Genomic DNA, 13266 nt, shown 5'->3' with positions numbered 1-13266 from the left:
CCAGCGGAATGTTTGGCTGAACCCAGACTATAGTCATACTCAAACTCCTCGGACGTTTATTAAAACTTCCATCTTGATCTACTTCCAGAGATTCGTGTTATTTTGAATAAAGCCTAGAAGTCGTGACATATGACCGTCTACATATTTCTATACGTTCTCTTAGCTAGCAGCAATCTCCAGAGCTTAGCGTGCATCAAATAATTGATCGATTTCTGAAATGGATTGAGATGTTGCAAAAATACTGACCTCGGCTTTGGTTTGAAGATAAAAGAGCCTGTAGAAAAAGAAAGACCGTTCCTAGGGCTAGTATTCGCCAAGTACATCGACAATAATAAAAACTATGGAATATGTTTTGGCCGAGAGTGGTTCTCTCAAAGATGGCTGGGTGTTGTTACTTTGATGCTTGTTTCATAGACTATTCATGGCGTCTGGCATGGAAGACTGATAACATGGCCATTAATCTCATGTTGCATGTATATATGCAAGGGAGATCACAGCGTCGCCACCATGATAGCATGTAAATAGCTGGAGCCTTCTTGAGATTTAAGTGTCGGGTGCTTTAAGAGAAATGTCTTGCGTGCCCTGAGTAGCAACAGGTAGGTACTAATCCATCTACCTCAAGGAGATTGATCATGAGTGTACCCTCTTCTCATGGTAGCCAGATCAGAGCACAGCGCCTAGGTAGATACCTATATAACCCCAGTTGTGGTGACTTCACTGAACCTTGGACCACACCGATCACTGCTGGTGCAGCTGCCTGCCAACAGGTTTTGCTCGGGCTGTGCCTGCATTCCGAACTTTCTGGCCGCTATAACATCTTCTTCTTCAGAGGCAGGCAGGCAGGCCTGAGCAAGTTTGGCATTGATGGCTCTTTCCCGGGCGTGATTGCCCGCTGTTGCTGCTTTGCTCCTCAGGCGCGCGCAGCCTGGGAAGAATTCTACCTCAGGCCACCATCCTCTGGGAATGCTTTTTGCCTCCATCACCATCCACAGGAGCACCAACACCAGTACCAGCAACGCCTTGCTCGACAAACAACGATGATGTCCTCCTTAACGCCTGTTTGTTTCTTTTCTTTTGTGACGAGCAACCCATTCCGCACTGCGCCCCCTTGATTTTATTTTCGAAAAAGATTGTTGTCGCCTGCGCTCTGCCGACTTTACCCAGGAACCAAGAAAACTGGTAGGTTGACATTCCTTCACCTACCTCACTCCCCACCTCTAGTACTTCTACTAGATTGTACACTCTCTGGAAGGGAGTCGATACCTCGCCCTTTCCAGAGTTGGCACGTCCATGTGACTGTTGCCTCTTTCAACAGCTCTTTAGGCCATGGCCCAAAGTAGCCCATCGACGCTGGCTTGTCGTCTTGTACGACTGCTGCCTCGTTGAAGGACACTGATGTTGGGGCGGCCTGAAAAGGCTGCTGTACTGACATCCATGAATGTCCGCGCGTCTATTGAGACTGCAGCGATATTCAATTACAAAGATGCTGGCGCGCCTGACAAGGCTGCAGCCTCATCGACCACGAATGTCTGCGCGTCTATTGAGACTGCAGCGATATTCAATTGCAAAGATGAAGTGTGCGCGCCTGACAAGGCTGCTGCCCCATCAACCACGAATATTTGCATGTCTCTTCAGACTGTAGCAATATTCGATTGCAAAGATGCCGGCACGCCTGACAAGGCCGCTACATTGGCACTCAAGTACAATGATGTTGGCGCACCTGAAAAGGTTGCTGCATTGGCATCCACGAACGTCGGCGCGGCCTGAAAAGGCTGCTGCATTGGCATTCAAGTACACTAATGTCGGCGCGGCCTTACACAAGGCTGCTGCATTGGCATCCAAAAGTACAATGATGTTGGCGCGGCTGATAAAGCTGCTGCATTGGCATCGAAGAGCGTTGGCACATCTATGCAGATAGCTGCCTCTTTCAACCCCTTGGACAATGTTCAAGAAGGGTATTGCAGTGCCGGCGCGTCTGTTATGACCACCGACAGTTTATTCAAGTGCTGACTATTGGAACAAGGCACCCATCACAGTCTTCGGCTTACGGCAATCATTTGTCGAATCAGTTTCACGAATCATGGTACGTTGACAATTCCTCAACTTCTCATAGAAGCATTTTTATCTCGTAGTAGTGCATAGTACAATAGGCTGACGTATTTGATATAGTCGGCTGGAATTGATAAATTCCTCGACGCAGCTTTGTTGTGTTTTGGGGGGCGGCGGCAGCGGCGGCGGTGATGGCCGTGATGGTATGTCGCTGCTTTGCTCATGAATGCCTTCGTACTCATGAATATAAATCGATAGATTAACATGACCATAGGGCGAGGAGGTGAATGAGATGGTGGCGGCCGTAAGTTTCTCTTCTTCACAGACTTAATATCAACTTCCGTTCTGACATGCAACAGGGCCCGTGGAACCAGAGTTTACAAGTCTCTCTCACATCGTTCGTACAAACGATCGATCGCGAAGCTGACAGTAATCAAATAGCCAAGAAGGAGAAGAAGGAGGAGAAAGAGAAGGAAAAGGAGAAAGAGAAGGAAAAGGAAAAGTCGGCCACTGGTTGCAATAAGTGATGCCTTCTGAATATATTGTCTGTCTCATGGCTAACTATATACATACGGGGAGTTGTGAAACTCCCAGGCCTCGAGGGCCGCGGCGCCGACGGGACTTTGTCCCAGAAACAGGCCCTGGGGATGGTGGCCTTGGGTCTCCTCACGGAGGCTCAGGCTTAGAAAGAGAAGAAGAAGAAGAAGAAGAAGAAGAAGAAGAAGGATGTCGTGATGGGGGTGGCGGTCTTAGGTTTCTCCTTTTCATAGACGTGATATCAGCATCGGTACTGACTACTGATGGAGTAGAAGTAGAACTCTGACGAGGAAATGAGGGAGGCGAGGGAGGAGGAGGAAGAGGGAGAGGGAGAGGTTGTGGTGGAAGCGCCACCAGAAGCGCCGGCCTCGGTGCCTGATCGCGGTGTGCCTTCCGGGGCGTCCCTTTGCCGCCATTTGACCAAGAAAAAAGGGCCCTGGGGGGTTTACTTTTCTTTTTTTTTTTTCGTTGAAAAAGGCTCTGGGGAGGTTCTTTTCGTTGAGAATGGGTCTAGGGGGCCGGGGGGTTTCTGTACAATACCTCAGCGAAGTCAAGTGTCATTACAAAACGCAAAAGAAGTTCCTTTTATTTAATGGCTCAGTTCCTTGGTATCTGCTATTATAGCTACTTTCTGCTACTATCGTTATTTTCTGCTACTATCTTTAATTTCTTCTAGTATCGCCACTTTCTTCTAGTATCTGTTACTTTTTTACTACCTAGTATTCCTCCAGCATCTGCTTTCATCACTACCCACTAGGTAGGTAGATATCTCGAAATTGGAGACACGGGATGCTGGATATTCAGTCCCACCCCTTTTCTTTTCTTTTTCTTTCTGTTGTCGCGACTGCCATGGTGAGCGTAACTAGGTACGATGGAGACTTGGGGGGGATATTGCAGGACATGACTTTTGCCTTTTACACTAGTGTTGCTGAGGTGAAGGGACAATCAGGCTTTACAAATGAGGCTTTTTATCCCCCTTTATGCTTCTGAATATATATTGCCAGTGCAGTCAGGGAAAATGCACTGCATAAATGCAAACAAAGTTCACGGCCGCATGGGTTAACGAACTATAATGTCTGCACCGCTTTACATTCAGTGTCTCCATTGTGACATTTGCGTTAAAACGGCTGGGGAAGTGGGTTTTTTCCTCCTGTTTGAGAACGGGCTTGGGATCCTCACGCTGGAGCTTGGCGTAGGTGATTGTAGTAAAACCCCATGATAGTCTACGAGGAAGTCGAAATTAGCCACTCTGAATCCGAAAGAAACATCATGGATCTAAGGCAGATAGCGATGACCTCGACTGACCGGGATGACATTGACCAAATTAACTGCCCGCGATCTATCCAGGTAGCCTCGTTTTTTCAAGGTTACTTTAATTGATTTGGCTGATCTCGAACGATGCGGAAGGCCTCGATCAAATTGGACAACCCTGATCGATGCAGAGCTATGCTTGTCCCCACAAACGCCTTGGCGGGCATCAGACTTGATATCATCAGTCTCATTCTCCCGTGAGATCGATTGTATCAATGTCCCTCCAGCCTGCTGTATACTTCATACATCTCGCTGTCGGCCCTTTGTTGTTATAGAGTGCATTAAATGCCATGTAATTGCTTGTAACTTGAGATTATCCACGTCTATTGATGTCCATACGTCGTAAGAGACACTCTTGCCGTCTTCTCGCCTCTAGAGCCACCACGATGTCAATCGTTCGATCCAACTTGCAGACTTGTATTTCCTTTTAATAAAGTGTATTTTATAATGGCCAAGTTTTGCCAGCTGGTATGAGAAGGGAATATTTGGCGGCTGATACAAAACACTACTAATTACAAGCCTCGCAGACAAATCAGAGTCCAGAGAATTCGCTACCCAAGTTTACTATGTGATGCAAAAACTGCAGTGATCTCGTAAACTGTTTCAAAATTGGAGGCACTACTTGTTTTGTGTATATACTTCCAGTGTCAAAGAAGAAATCAGGCAGAGAAACAATGCAGGTCGATCAGTATCTGTCGATAATATAAAGTAATACGAACTGAGCACTGCCGGACGAAGTTTTCCCGACTGCCAAAGTGAAGCCAAAGTGAAGCGTGCACGCAGCCCAGAAAGAATCTTTCAGGTAGCCGCCCTCTTGGAAATTCTTGCATTCAACATCAACATCAACAGCAGCAGCACCAACAGCACCAGCACCAGCACCAGCATCGTACGTGAGATGTTCGAGAGTAAATGGTTAGCTACTGACAGATGAAACATAGTTCTTCTTCTTTTTTTTTCGATTTTTTTCTCTTTCTGTTCTGGTACGTTCATCTATAATTGTTCGCCATTGGGGGGGGGGGGGGGGGGGGCGGGGGGGGCGAATCAGCTAACTTGTGTAGAAAGAACCATTCTGCCTGGGTTTTGTTGATTTTTTTTTAAAAATTTTTTTTTATTCTTCGTAAGTTTACTTACAATTGTTAGTCGAAAGAAATACCTAACCAGTCAACTTGGGCAAGAATTCTACTGCTGTTTTTTTGTTTTTTTTTTTTCACTTCAAACAAGATGGTATGTTGATGGCTGCTCAAAAATTAGATCTTCGAAAAATGCCCCTATGTCCTCATGGAAGAGTGTAGTACAACATGCTAACATATATGTGTATATATAGGCTCGAATCGACGAATTTCTCGACGGAGCCCTCCGCCTTTTTAGGGGTGGAGCAGCAGCTGCTCCTGGGGGCGGTGATGGCCCCGGACGCGGTGGTATTGCCCATCCATACTACTGTCTAGTTGGTCTATGAACTGACATGATCATAGGCCGAGGGCGTCGTGGTGGTTGTCGGGGGGGAGGGGGTGGCGGCCGTAAGTTTCTCTTCTCCATGGATGTGATATCAGTACTAACTATGGGACGTAGGACGCCGTTCTAAGCGTGACTGTAAGGCTCTCTCACACTATATACAACGATCGATCTTAAGGCTGACAGCATTGTATTAGCCAAGAAGAAGGAGGAAGAGGAGAAGGAGAAGAAGAGGGAGGGCGGCGGCCGCAGTAAGTTCTCTACGTACATCTTAGATGTATCGCATATCGTATCTATCACATGGCTAACTATATACAGCGCGTGGGGGAGTCATCAAACTCCCAAGCCTGGTGGGCCGAGGCCCCGGTGGCCGATTATCTCGAAAGCAAAGGCGAGGGGTTTTGGCGTTGGGCCTGGTGCCCGAGCAGCAGCAGCAGCAAGAGGAAGAGGAAGAAGCAGAGAAAAGAGAGGAGAGAGAGGAGGAGGAGGAAGAGCAAGAAGAAGAAGGCCAAGAAAAGGGTGGCGCAGCCCCCAAGTAATTATTTTTTTTTCCCCAATTTATATGAGACTACTTGAGAAAGAATAAAGTGCTGAGTCGATTTCTGGTGTCATTATTCGTTGCTTTTCGATGACATCTTCTATAGTCCATCTGTCTTAGGGAGTAGTAGAGCAGAGGAATTTGTCGCAGGACAGAAAAATGTGTTGTTTCGGTGTCAGTTTTGATACGACACTCAAAAACAAGGAGAGAGGAGAAAAAGAAGTGATCTTGAATCCAAAAGAACAATCGGGTATCAAGATGACATTAACTTTTTCCGACAGATATCCCTTCTCCATCTTTAGTTGCATGGAGGAATTCATCCCACAGAAAGTTGGCGAGAATGGCACCGGCATCCCCCCTCTTCATCCAGATAGGTAAGGCTTGTCACCTCTCTGTCTCTTCATTCTATAGGTAGATTGCCACTCTATAGTTTAATTTTCAGATGGGTACTTGATAATGCAATTTGAATCGATATTAGATTCCCAAGACTACCTATTAACCATCACTCATCTTGGACAATATGTACATGTAATCAGACTTATTCCTGTATCTGATCTGCCAACAGCGCCGAATAGCACATACTACTCATTTTTCCTCTTTATTTTTACACAGAAGTAGCCGACAGTGGTTTGGTCGCAAGGAGGCCAGTGACCTTGTAGAACATGTCTTCGATAGAAGCTCCGGCAAAGGCAGGGGCAGCATCGAAAATGTCTGCTAGGTATTGTTGGGGTATAATGTTGGTCTGGACATCATCGTCCTCCATCTCCACATCCTCGTCCGCGTTCTGGGCCTCCTCCATCTCATCATCGCTCTCAGCATCTGCGTTGAGGATGATTGCTAATTTGTTATGTTCAGCCTCTTGAGAAGCATTATCGAGTCGCAAATCTTGAAGGGGCTGAGCAGCCAGGATAGTTGAGGCATTGGAACCCTCGGTGATGGTCCAGATCTGGGCGACATCATCAAGCGCGACAAAGCCACTGGTGCCGGGTACTGAAATGAGGCTCACGATTCGATGGGGTGTGTTGCGAACGATGAGCGGCTCAGGTTCGCTGGGGTGGAAGACTCCGATGCTAGAAGAATTTCCGAGAGGAAGGGTGACGGCGAAATAGCCAGATACCGAGTCGACAGCAAGTTGCAGCAGCTCGTCGGCCCCGGAAACCTTAGGCACTACAATTCCGTACCGCAAATCGTCGCTCACAACATCATAGACATGCAGCTCCTCGGAAAGCACAATCAGATACTGAGACAGGACTCGCAATGAGTGCAGCTGTCCCTTCCAGAGACCCTCCAGAATCTTGACAACTTCACCAGAGGCGGCGTTGATAACGTAGACGGCTCCCACATCAACAGCACCATATGCTGCAAACAGAGTAGAACCATCTTCCGAAAATGCGATGCGGGCTTGGGACTTTGCGGGAACAGATGCATCATTGGGGATGTCTGCGATGGCATCTCGGCCAAGTCCATCACCAATGGGAATTATCCGGGAACAAACCCAGGTGAAATCCACGTTGGTGTCTGTTTTCCGTGAGCCTTCTTGCTGGCGAGCCTTTGGACGCCAAAGACGAACGATGCCGTCTCCGGCAATAGTGGCAAAGCAAGTTGAAGCATTGTTTGATGCAAGATCAAGGACTGTCTCGGGATAGCTCGATGTGTGCGGGGCATTAATTCTAGATACAAGAGCAATTGAGTTGTCCTCGCTGTTGACTTGCCAAAACTTGAGGTATGATTCGTGTCTCTCTTTGAGGAACTGGTCGCCAACGTCGCCACTAACGGTCCCGACATCTCTACTTGAAGGAATCCAGTCATCAACGCTAGCCAGCCACTTTCCATCTGCAGAAAAGGCAATGTGAGTGACGACTGGCTCCTCAATGGCGTAGCCCTTGTTGGTCAGGTTGACATCTGTAGGCTGCGTCCGAGCCAACGCCTGCTTGGAGACGCTCGTAAAGGTTTCAAGATCAAAGGACTGCAAGAGGGGCGCTGAGAAATCTCCCGTCATTGTTGCCTGGCGGCCGTTTCCGACACAGACGTGAAACTTAGAGGGCTCAGTTGCCTTGATGGCAGCAGGTATGGGGCGTCGTACTTTATCTGCCACTGACCAAACACGCTGTACTAGCAAGTCTTTGGGTGTTGAAGCTTCGACGGCGGCGGATTGAATACCAGAAACGTATGCGGTCGGTTTCAGTTCAGCAGTGGATAAGACCATCGTTGAGTTATCGTCAAGGTGCACAACATAAGATGATCCACTAGCAGAAACAACAATGTTTTCTACACTGCCTGACAAGTGTGGAAGGAACTCCTTTTTGGCCGTATCCATCTGCCACAGCACAAGGACATTCTCGGAGCCTCCTGAGATCATGTAGTTACCTAATAGAGAGAGTTAGCAAGAGGTTCAAGGGGTAGCAAAGAAAGAAGAAGATCAATAAATGAAGCCTACCGTCTCGAGACCATTTGACGGCATGGACTGCCTTTCGATGCCAGTGGAACTTCTGGGCTTGAATGCCCTCTTTAGAGGAGTTGGACTTTCCAAGTGACTGGCTTCGTGAGAGGGCATCATGGTAGAGATAGATTGCTCCTCGTGCGCCACCAACAATAACGTCAACTACGTTATCAGAGTCGCGTCGACCTTTAGACCCGCTAAGGGCAGAAGCTGGATAGACCCTGAAATCGAGAGTGGTGATAATATCGGGCACGTCGAATGAAAAGAAGTCGTATTGCAGCTGCTCAAAACCGGCAGGCTGCTTGTGTGAAGCTACACCAAGGAATAGAGAGTCATTCAGAGCACCAACCAAGACAAGACCATCTTGGCTAGACTCAATCAAGTGTAGGCCATTGCCTGGCTTCTTGATGCTCAAGATATTCTTTGACAGCGGAGATGAGAGAATATCACCGCCATATGCCGTCAACTCCATCCGATTTGACTTGGCCGATTCCGCCACCACGACAACATCGGCCTTTGCGCCCGAAACCTCGGTCGAGGTCACCGTGATTGCTTGAGCTGTACCCGTCACCGTCTGGAAGCTCTGGTGTGTCTCCGTGGTCTCCGTCCAATTCACATAGTAAATGCGGCCATCTGAGCAAGCAACCCAGAGATATTCAGGGTTCTGGATGGACAGTTTGGTCGCAACAATGTTTGCAGGAGCAGTGCCCTTTGACGAAGAGGCATCGGCGGCGCCTATCGGAATTCGTCTCAAGAGTAGAGAGTCGCTGGCTGTGTATACTTGAACGGAGGTGTTGTATGTCAAGATTAGGTATCTAAATGATATGAGAATGGTTCCTCTTCTAAGAGAAAATGAATTGGGCTCTTACTGGTCATCTTGAGTTAGGATGGGATCAATGTCGAGCATTCTGCCACCCATCGGCTTGGAGATTCTCCAACCAGTCTCCCCATCAAAAGAACGGCTGACAAGATCCTCGCCACCGTCACCTTTTGACTTCAACAACGCTCCATTTTGAATATCATCTTCAGATTCGTAGTCTCCGTCAGCTGGAGATTCTGCCTGCTCGTCCTTGTCGCCTTGCTGCGGCCTTGATCTCTTTGATCGCGTACCGGTCTCGTTCAAGTCTCTCTTTCTCTTTTTGGTTGATTCATCCTGGGGCTTAGAGAGCTTGCTACCCGCCATTTTGGCAGAGATCCCGGAGAATGGCGCCGTGATGAAATTGGGGAGGAATGGCATCGAGGCAGCAGCTCCCAGTTACTGGTATAAAGTGCTAAGATCAATGCGCCGCAGAAATTTTGGCGCCGCCATGAACTTTTTCCACTATCAGCGATAAGATATGCAAGTGGCGGCAGAACCTCGGCGGCATAATATTTTCAGCCATCCGCGTCGCTCTGCAGCTAAACTCTTTCACGCTGCCAGTTCACTGCTCAGAACGACATTCGCCATCACATCGCCAAGATGATTATTCCCATTCGCTGCTTCTCTTGTGGAAAGGTATGCGCCTTCATACTATCTCTGAGCAGTCAACAAGATGACTAACTACAATAGGTCACTGGTGACCTCTGGGAGCGCTATCTCCAGCTGATCGCCGATCCGCGCAAGACTGATGGGTATGCAGCCCTTTGACTTTTGAAGCAGAGCTTGAGACTGACTCTAGAAAAGCGATGCCATGGACGAGCTAGGTCTGAAGCGCTACTGCTGCCGACGTATGATCATGACACACGTCGACCTCATCGAGAAGCTTCTCAAGTACGAATCTCACGACATTCCAAGGCACCCCTGATTCCGATTGCTAATCATCCTCCTAGGTACACTCCCGATGGACGAAACGAGAAGAAGCAGAGATTGAACGAGTCGGCATAGTTTTGTTTTGGGCGAAGAGAAAGATGCAATGCACAGTTTGGCGTTTTTTGGATCCTGTTATTACCTATATTGTGACTTGGCGCAAGGAAGAATAAAAATCAGATCGCAACGATGACGGCAAAGCCGCAGGCAACTCCGTAATAATGGAACGAAGATTTTCCCAGCTACGCGGCTATGAAAAACAAGTGAGCGACCGCTCCTGATGAGTTCCTCTCTCTTGGATCGAGACGTGGTGAATTTGCAGCAGAATTTTGGGTTACTGTGGTGGATCTTGAAGATGTTAATGGTCGCGCTTCGATGCTGACACCCATGGAGGCTCAATCTTGGTGCCGTTTGGACGGCGTAAACTGGGTATCCAACAGAAAATATTGTCGCCTCTCTGAACAACCATGTTATCTTGTACCGCGAACAGAAATTCAGGTTTACAAAGCTATTCACCGCTTCTTACCGCCCCATTTGTCTACAGAGTAGCTTTTACTTGTTTGTTAGTTAGCTTCACGTTGCGCAGCTGGGTAGAGCAGGAAATGCGCCCAACAACCACCAACCCATGTCCATGAATAATGGGAAAATCAGGTTAGTGGTGCGATTCTAAAGATGCCCTGATATAATGTGAAGGAGCTCCATATGATTGCAAGATTGCAAACGTGGTAAAGGATCAAGCCCATCCATACATTATCACTCAGTGACTTGGTCTCTTACGGGATACAATGTGGGAGAGAGCGAAGAATGGTGGGAGAATGGAAGCATGGAACTTCATTCGTTATAGTTATTGCACAATTAGTTTCGATTAACAGTTGGTACCTCCCGATGAATATTATTATTGCGGACTAGTCACTGGTAAGCACTCTCGTGCCTTATCTGAAGTCAGATGCTCGTGGGGGATCTCAAGACTTCGACAGTAGCAGCAACATAAATCATCCAAATTTTGGCAGTCTAGTGCCTGGCTGCGCAAATCATCGTTATGTATACCCACCATTCTATTTTATAGTTAATTACTTGATGACACTCTCTGGTGATGGCCTGCCACAATTTGGTACCTATCCGACATCTATCCGTCAACTCTTGGCAACAGTCTGGTCTCCCTTATCATTGGTCTGGCACCTATTGGTACTTACCTGCTTAACAAGCTATCTCATTAGAAACCAACTTCTCATCAATTAATAGCTCGTATCCCGGAAAGAAAAAAAAAATCCCAATGGCGGCTTGTGTAGTTCTATCCATGAAATAATACTGCTGCAGAAAGAGAAAGATGCTAGCTAGTGCAAGGCGGGGCTGTGGGTGGCTCGTGGAATTGTATAAATGAAACACTTGTTTCGTCAAAGGAAAAGGTCATGCCCAGCAAGAAGTACTAGACTCAGCCTTTGACTATTATACACAAGAACGCGGCAGCATATCCTTCAGAACTCTACTTGTAGCAGTCATGACAGCGCCTAATCCACACGTTCTCATCATCCCCGGGGCATGGTACCCAACTTCAATCCTAGAGATATTCATCAAATCGTTAAAGGGAGCAGGGTTTTCTACTGAAGCAGTCTCCCTCCCCAGTTTCGGAACAGCAGGCATCTCGGTCCAAGACGATGAAGCACACGTAAAAGATCGGCTTACGTCTCTCGCCAACGAGGGAAGGGATATTATTATCTTCGCCCATTCGTACGGCGGTATGGTTACAACAGGAGTTATCGCTAACCCCAGTCTAGATAAAAGGAGCAGAGAAGGACAGGGATTAAAAGGCGGTATTGTTGGTATTGTGTACCTGGCGGCTATTGTACCTATACAAAATGAGTCGATTCTTCAACTAGTGGGTGGGAAGTGGTTAGAGTATATTAATGCAGATAGAGTAAGTGTTAGCTGTTGTTTCTCTCTCGTCATGGGTATTACTAACTATTGTTACTCTTTCTTGATTCTAGGCTGAGACAGAAGGTGTCCTCTACACGATTAATGATACAGAGACCTTTTATCACGACTGCTCAGCAGAAATAGCTAGCAGCGTTGCAGCAACTCTAAAGCCACACTCTGAGGAAGCCTTGAAAACAGCGCCTTCAGCAATAGGATGGCAAGATAAGGCATATAACGGTCGACGAGCCTATATTCGGTGTCTTCAGGACAGAGCGCTTCCTATTACTATACAAGACCACTTAATTGCTCGATCGGAAGTCGAGTGGGTGGTCAAGACTTTGGACTCCTCTCACAGTCCGTTTCTGTCTATGCCGGATGAGTTGGCGAGGGTTTTGGTGGAGATTCTAGAATGGTTTGTTAAAAATTAATCTTTCGGGCTGGATACTTCTTCAGGCTCGGCGCAAGATTTTTTGGGTCCCCATATACCACTGTTTGTAAATCTGGGCAGCTGCATAGAAGCAAAAATGCTTCGACCCAACACGCCAATAGAATCAGAGTGGGCTAGTGCAAGCGACGGACGAGTCATCGTATCAAAAGATGAAGGTTGCGACCAACAGCATGAAGGGCGTTTATGCGTTGCGCTGGATAGGCGCATACAAACATGCACGAATGCGTAGTGGCAGCCACCAACACCACCACCACCTGGGCAGCATGCAGCTTAACCGAGGTATGAATATGGGAGGCTAATTGCAAGTGATTTATGAGATCCATGTGTGTCTAATGAAGTTCGTGAGGTTCACTCGCCAGGATGGAGCTATAAGACGATATACAGTACATGTATAGATAGACTCACATAGACATCGGACTGCAAGCTCATTGCCAGCCTTCCAATTGACAAAGAAGCATCTCGCCATAACAAGCAACTGCTGGCGAAGCTGAGAGGTTTCAGATTCAGGACGACGACTGCGGCTCGGAAGTGGACCTTTGAAAGTGTATGTGCGTGTGTGTATGCAGCAAGTAGAGCTTTGTACGTACGAAGCAGTGAATGTGATCGACTAGCCACTTGGCACCACTTACTACAATAGGCTTTGTGAGAAAGAACAATCACCACGGCAAGAAACATGTCACACGAGAATGTCATAGCAAGTTCGACTAAAATCCTACGCCGGAGCCAAGCACGAGGCTCGGCGTACTGAGGCCATGACGCTTGGCGGCATCTTGCGAGAAGAGCTTCTACAC

At 47.6% G+C, this 13266-nt stretch overlaps 5 protein-coding genes across 5 annotated transcripts; 4 read left to right on the top strand and 1 right to left on the bottom strand.

Annotated features, from left to right (window-relative positions):
- Positions 1-1434: 1434 nt before the first annotated feature.
- TRIVIDRAFT_219060 (uncharacterized protein) lies at positions 1435-2735 on the top strand (the record flags this gene model as incomplete). The annotated part of the gene is made up of 7 exons (XM_014104020.1): positions 1435-1752; positions 1846-1955; positions 2024-2083; positions 2201-2252; positions 2324-2353; positions 2409-2562; positions 2644-2735. The coding sequence occupies 7 exons, from the start codon at positions 1435-1437 to the stop codon at positions 2733-2735; spliced, it is 816 nt and encodes a 271-aa protein (XP_013959495.1).
- A 1120-nt stretch (positions 2736-3855) lies between these two features.
- TRIVIDRAFT_219059 (uncharacterized protein) lies at positions 3856-5888 on the top strand (the record flags this gene model as incomplete). The annotated part of the gene is made up of 7 exons (XM_014104019.1): positions 3856-3933; positions 3994-4094; positions 5222-5315; positions 5370-5414; positions 5467-5487; positions 5552-5600; positions 5668-5888. The coding sequence occupies 7 exons, from the start codon at positions 3856-3858 to the stop codon at positions 5886-5888; spliced, it is 609 nt and encodes a 202-aa protein (XP_013959494.1).
- A 603-nt stretch (positions 5889-6491) lies between these two features.
- Positions 6492-9510, bottom strand: TRIVIDRAFT_31747 (uncharacterized protein; the record flags this gene model as incomplete). Its single annotated transcript, XM_014104018.1, has 3 exons — positions 6492-8254; positions 8325-9142; positions 9197-9510. 3 exons carry the CDS (start codon positions 9508-9510, stop codon positions 6492-6494), a joined length of 2895 nt encoding a protein of 964 aa, XP_013959493.1.
- A 276-nt stretch (positions 9511-9786) lies between these two features.
- On the top strand, positions 9787-10191 carry TRIVIDRAFT_31885 (uncharacterized protein; the record flags this gene model as incomplete). The annotated part of the gene is made up of 4 exons (XM_014104017.1): positions 9787-9822; positions 9877-9938; positions 9991-10077; positions 10137-10191. 4 exons carry the CDS (start codon positions 9787-9789, stop codon positions 10189-10191), a joined length of 240 nt encoding a protein of 79 aa, XP_013959492.1.
- A 1435-nt stretch (positions 10192-11626) lies between these two features.
- TRIVIDRAFT_120065 (uncharacterized protein) lies at positions 11627-12455 on the top strand (the record flags this gene model as incomplete). The annotated part of the gene is made up of 2 exons (XM_014104016.2): positions 11627-12041; positions 12112-12455. Coding segments are annotated over 2 exons (759 nt in total), but the record flags the coding sequence as incomplete, so codon positions are not given.
- Between the last annotated feature and the right edge of the window lie 811 nt (positions 12456-13266).

The sequence above is a fragment of the Trichoderma virens genome, assembly GCF_000170995.1.
Source record: "Trichoderma virens Gv29-8 chromosome Unknown TRIVIscaffold_3, whole genome shotgun sequence".
Lineage (NCBI taxonomy): Eukaryota > Fungi > Ascomycota > Sordariomycetes > Hypocreales > Hypocreaceae > Trichoderma > Trichoderma virens.
Note: the sequence above shows the minus strand (reverse complement) of the source record. Positions and strands in the feature narration are given on the sequence as shown.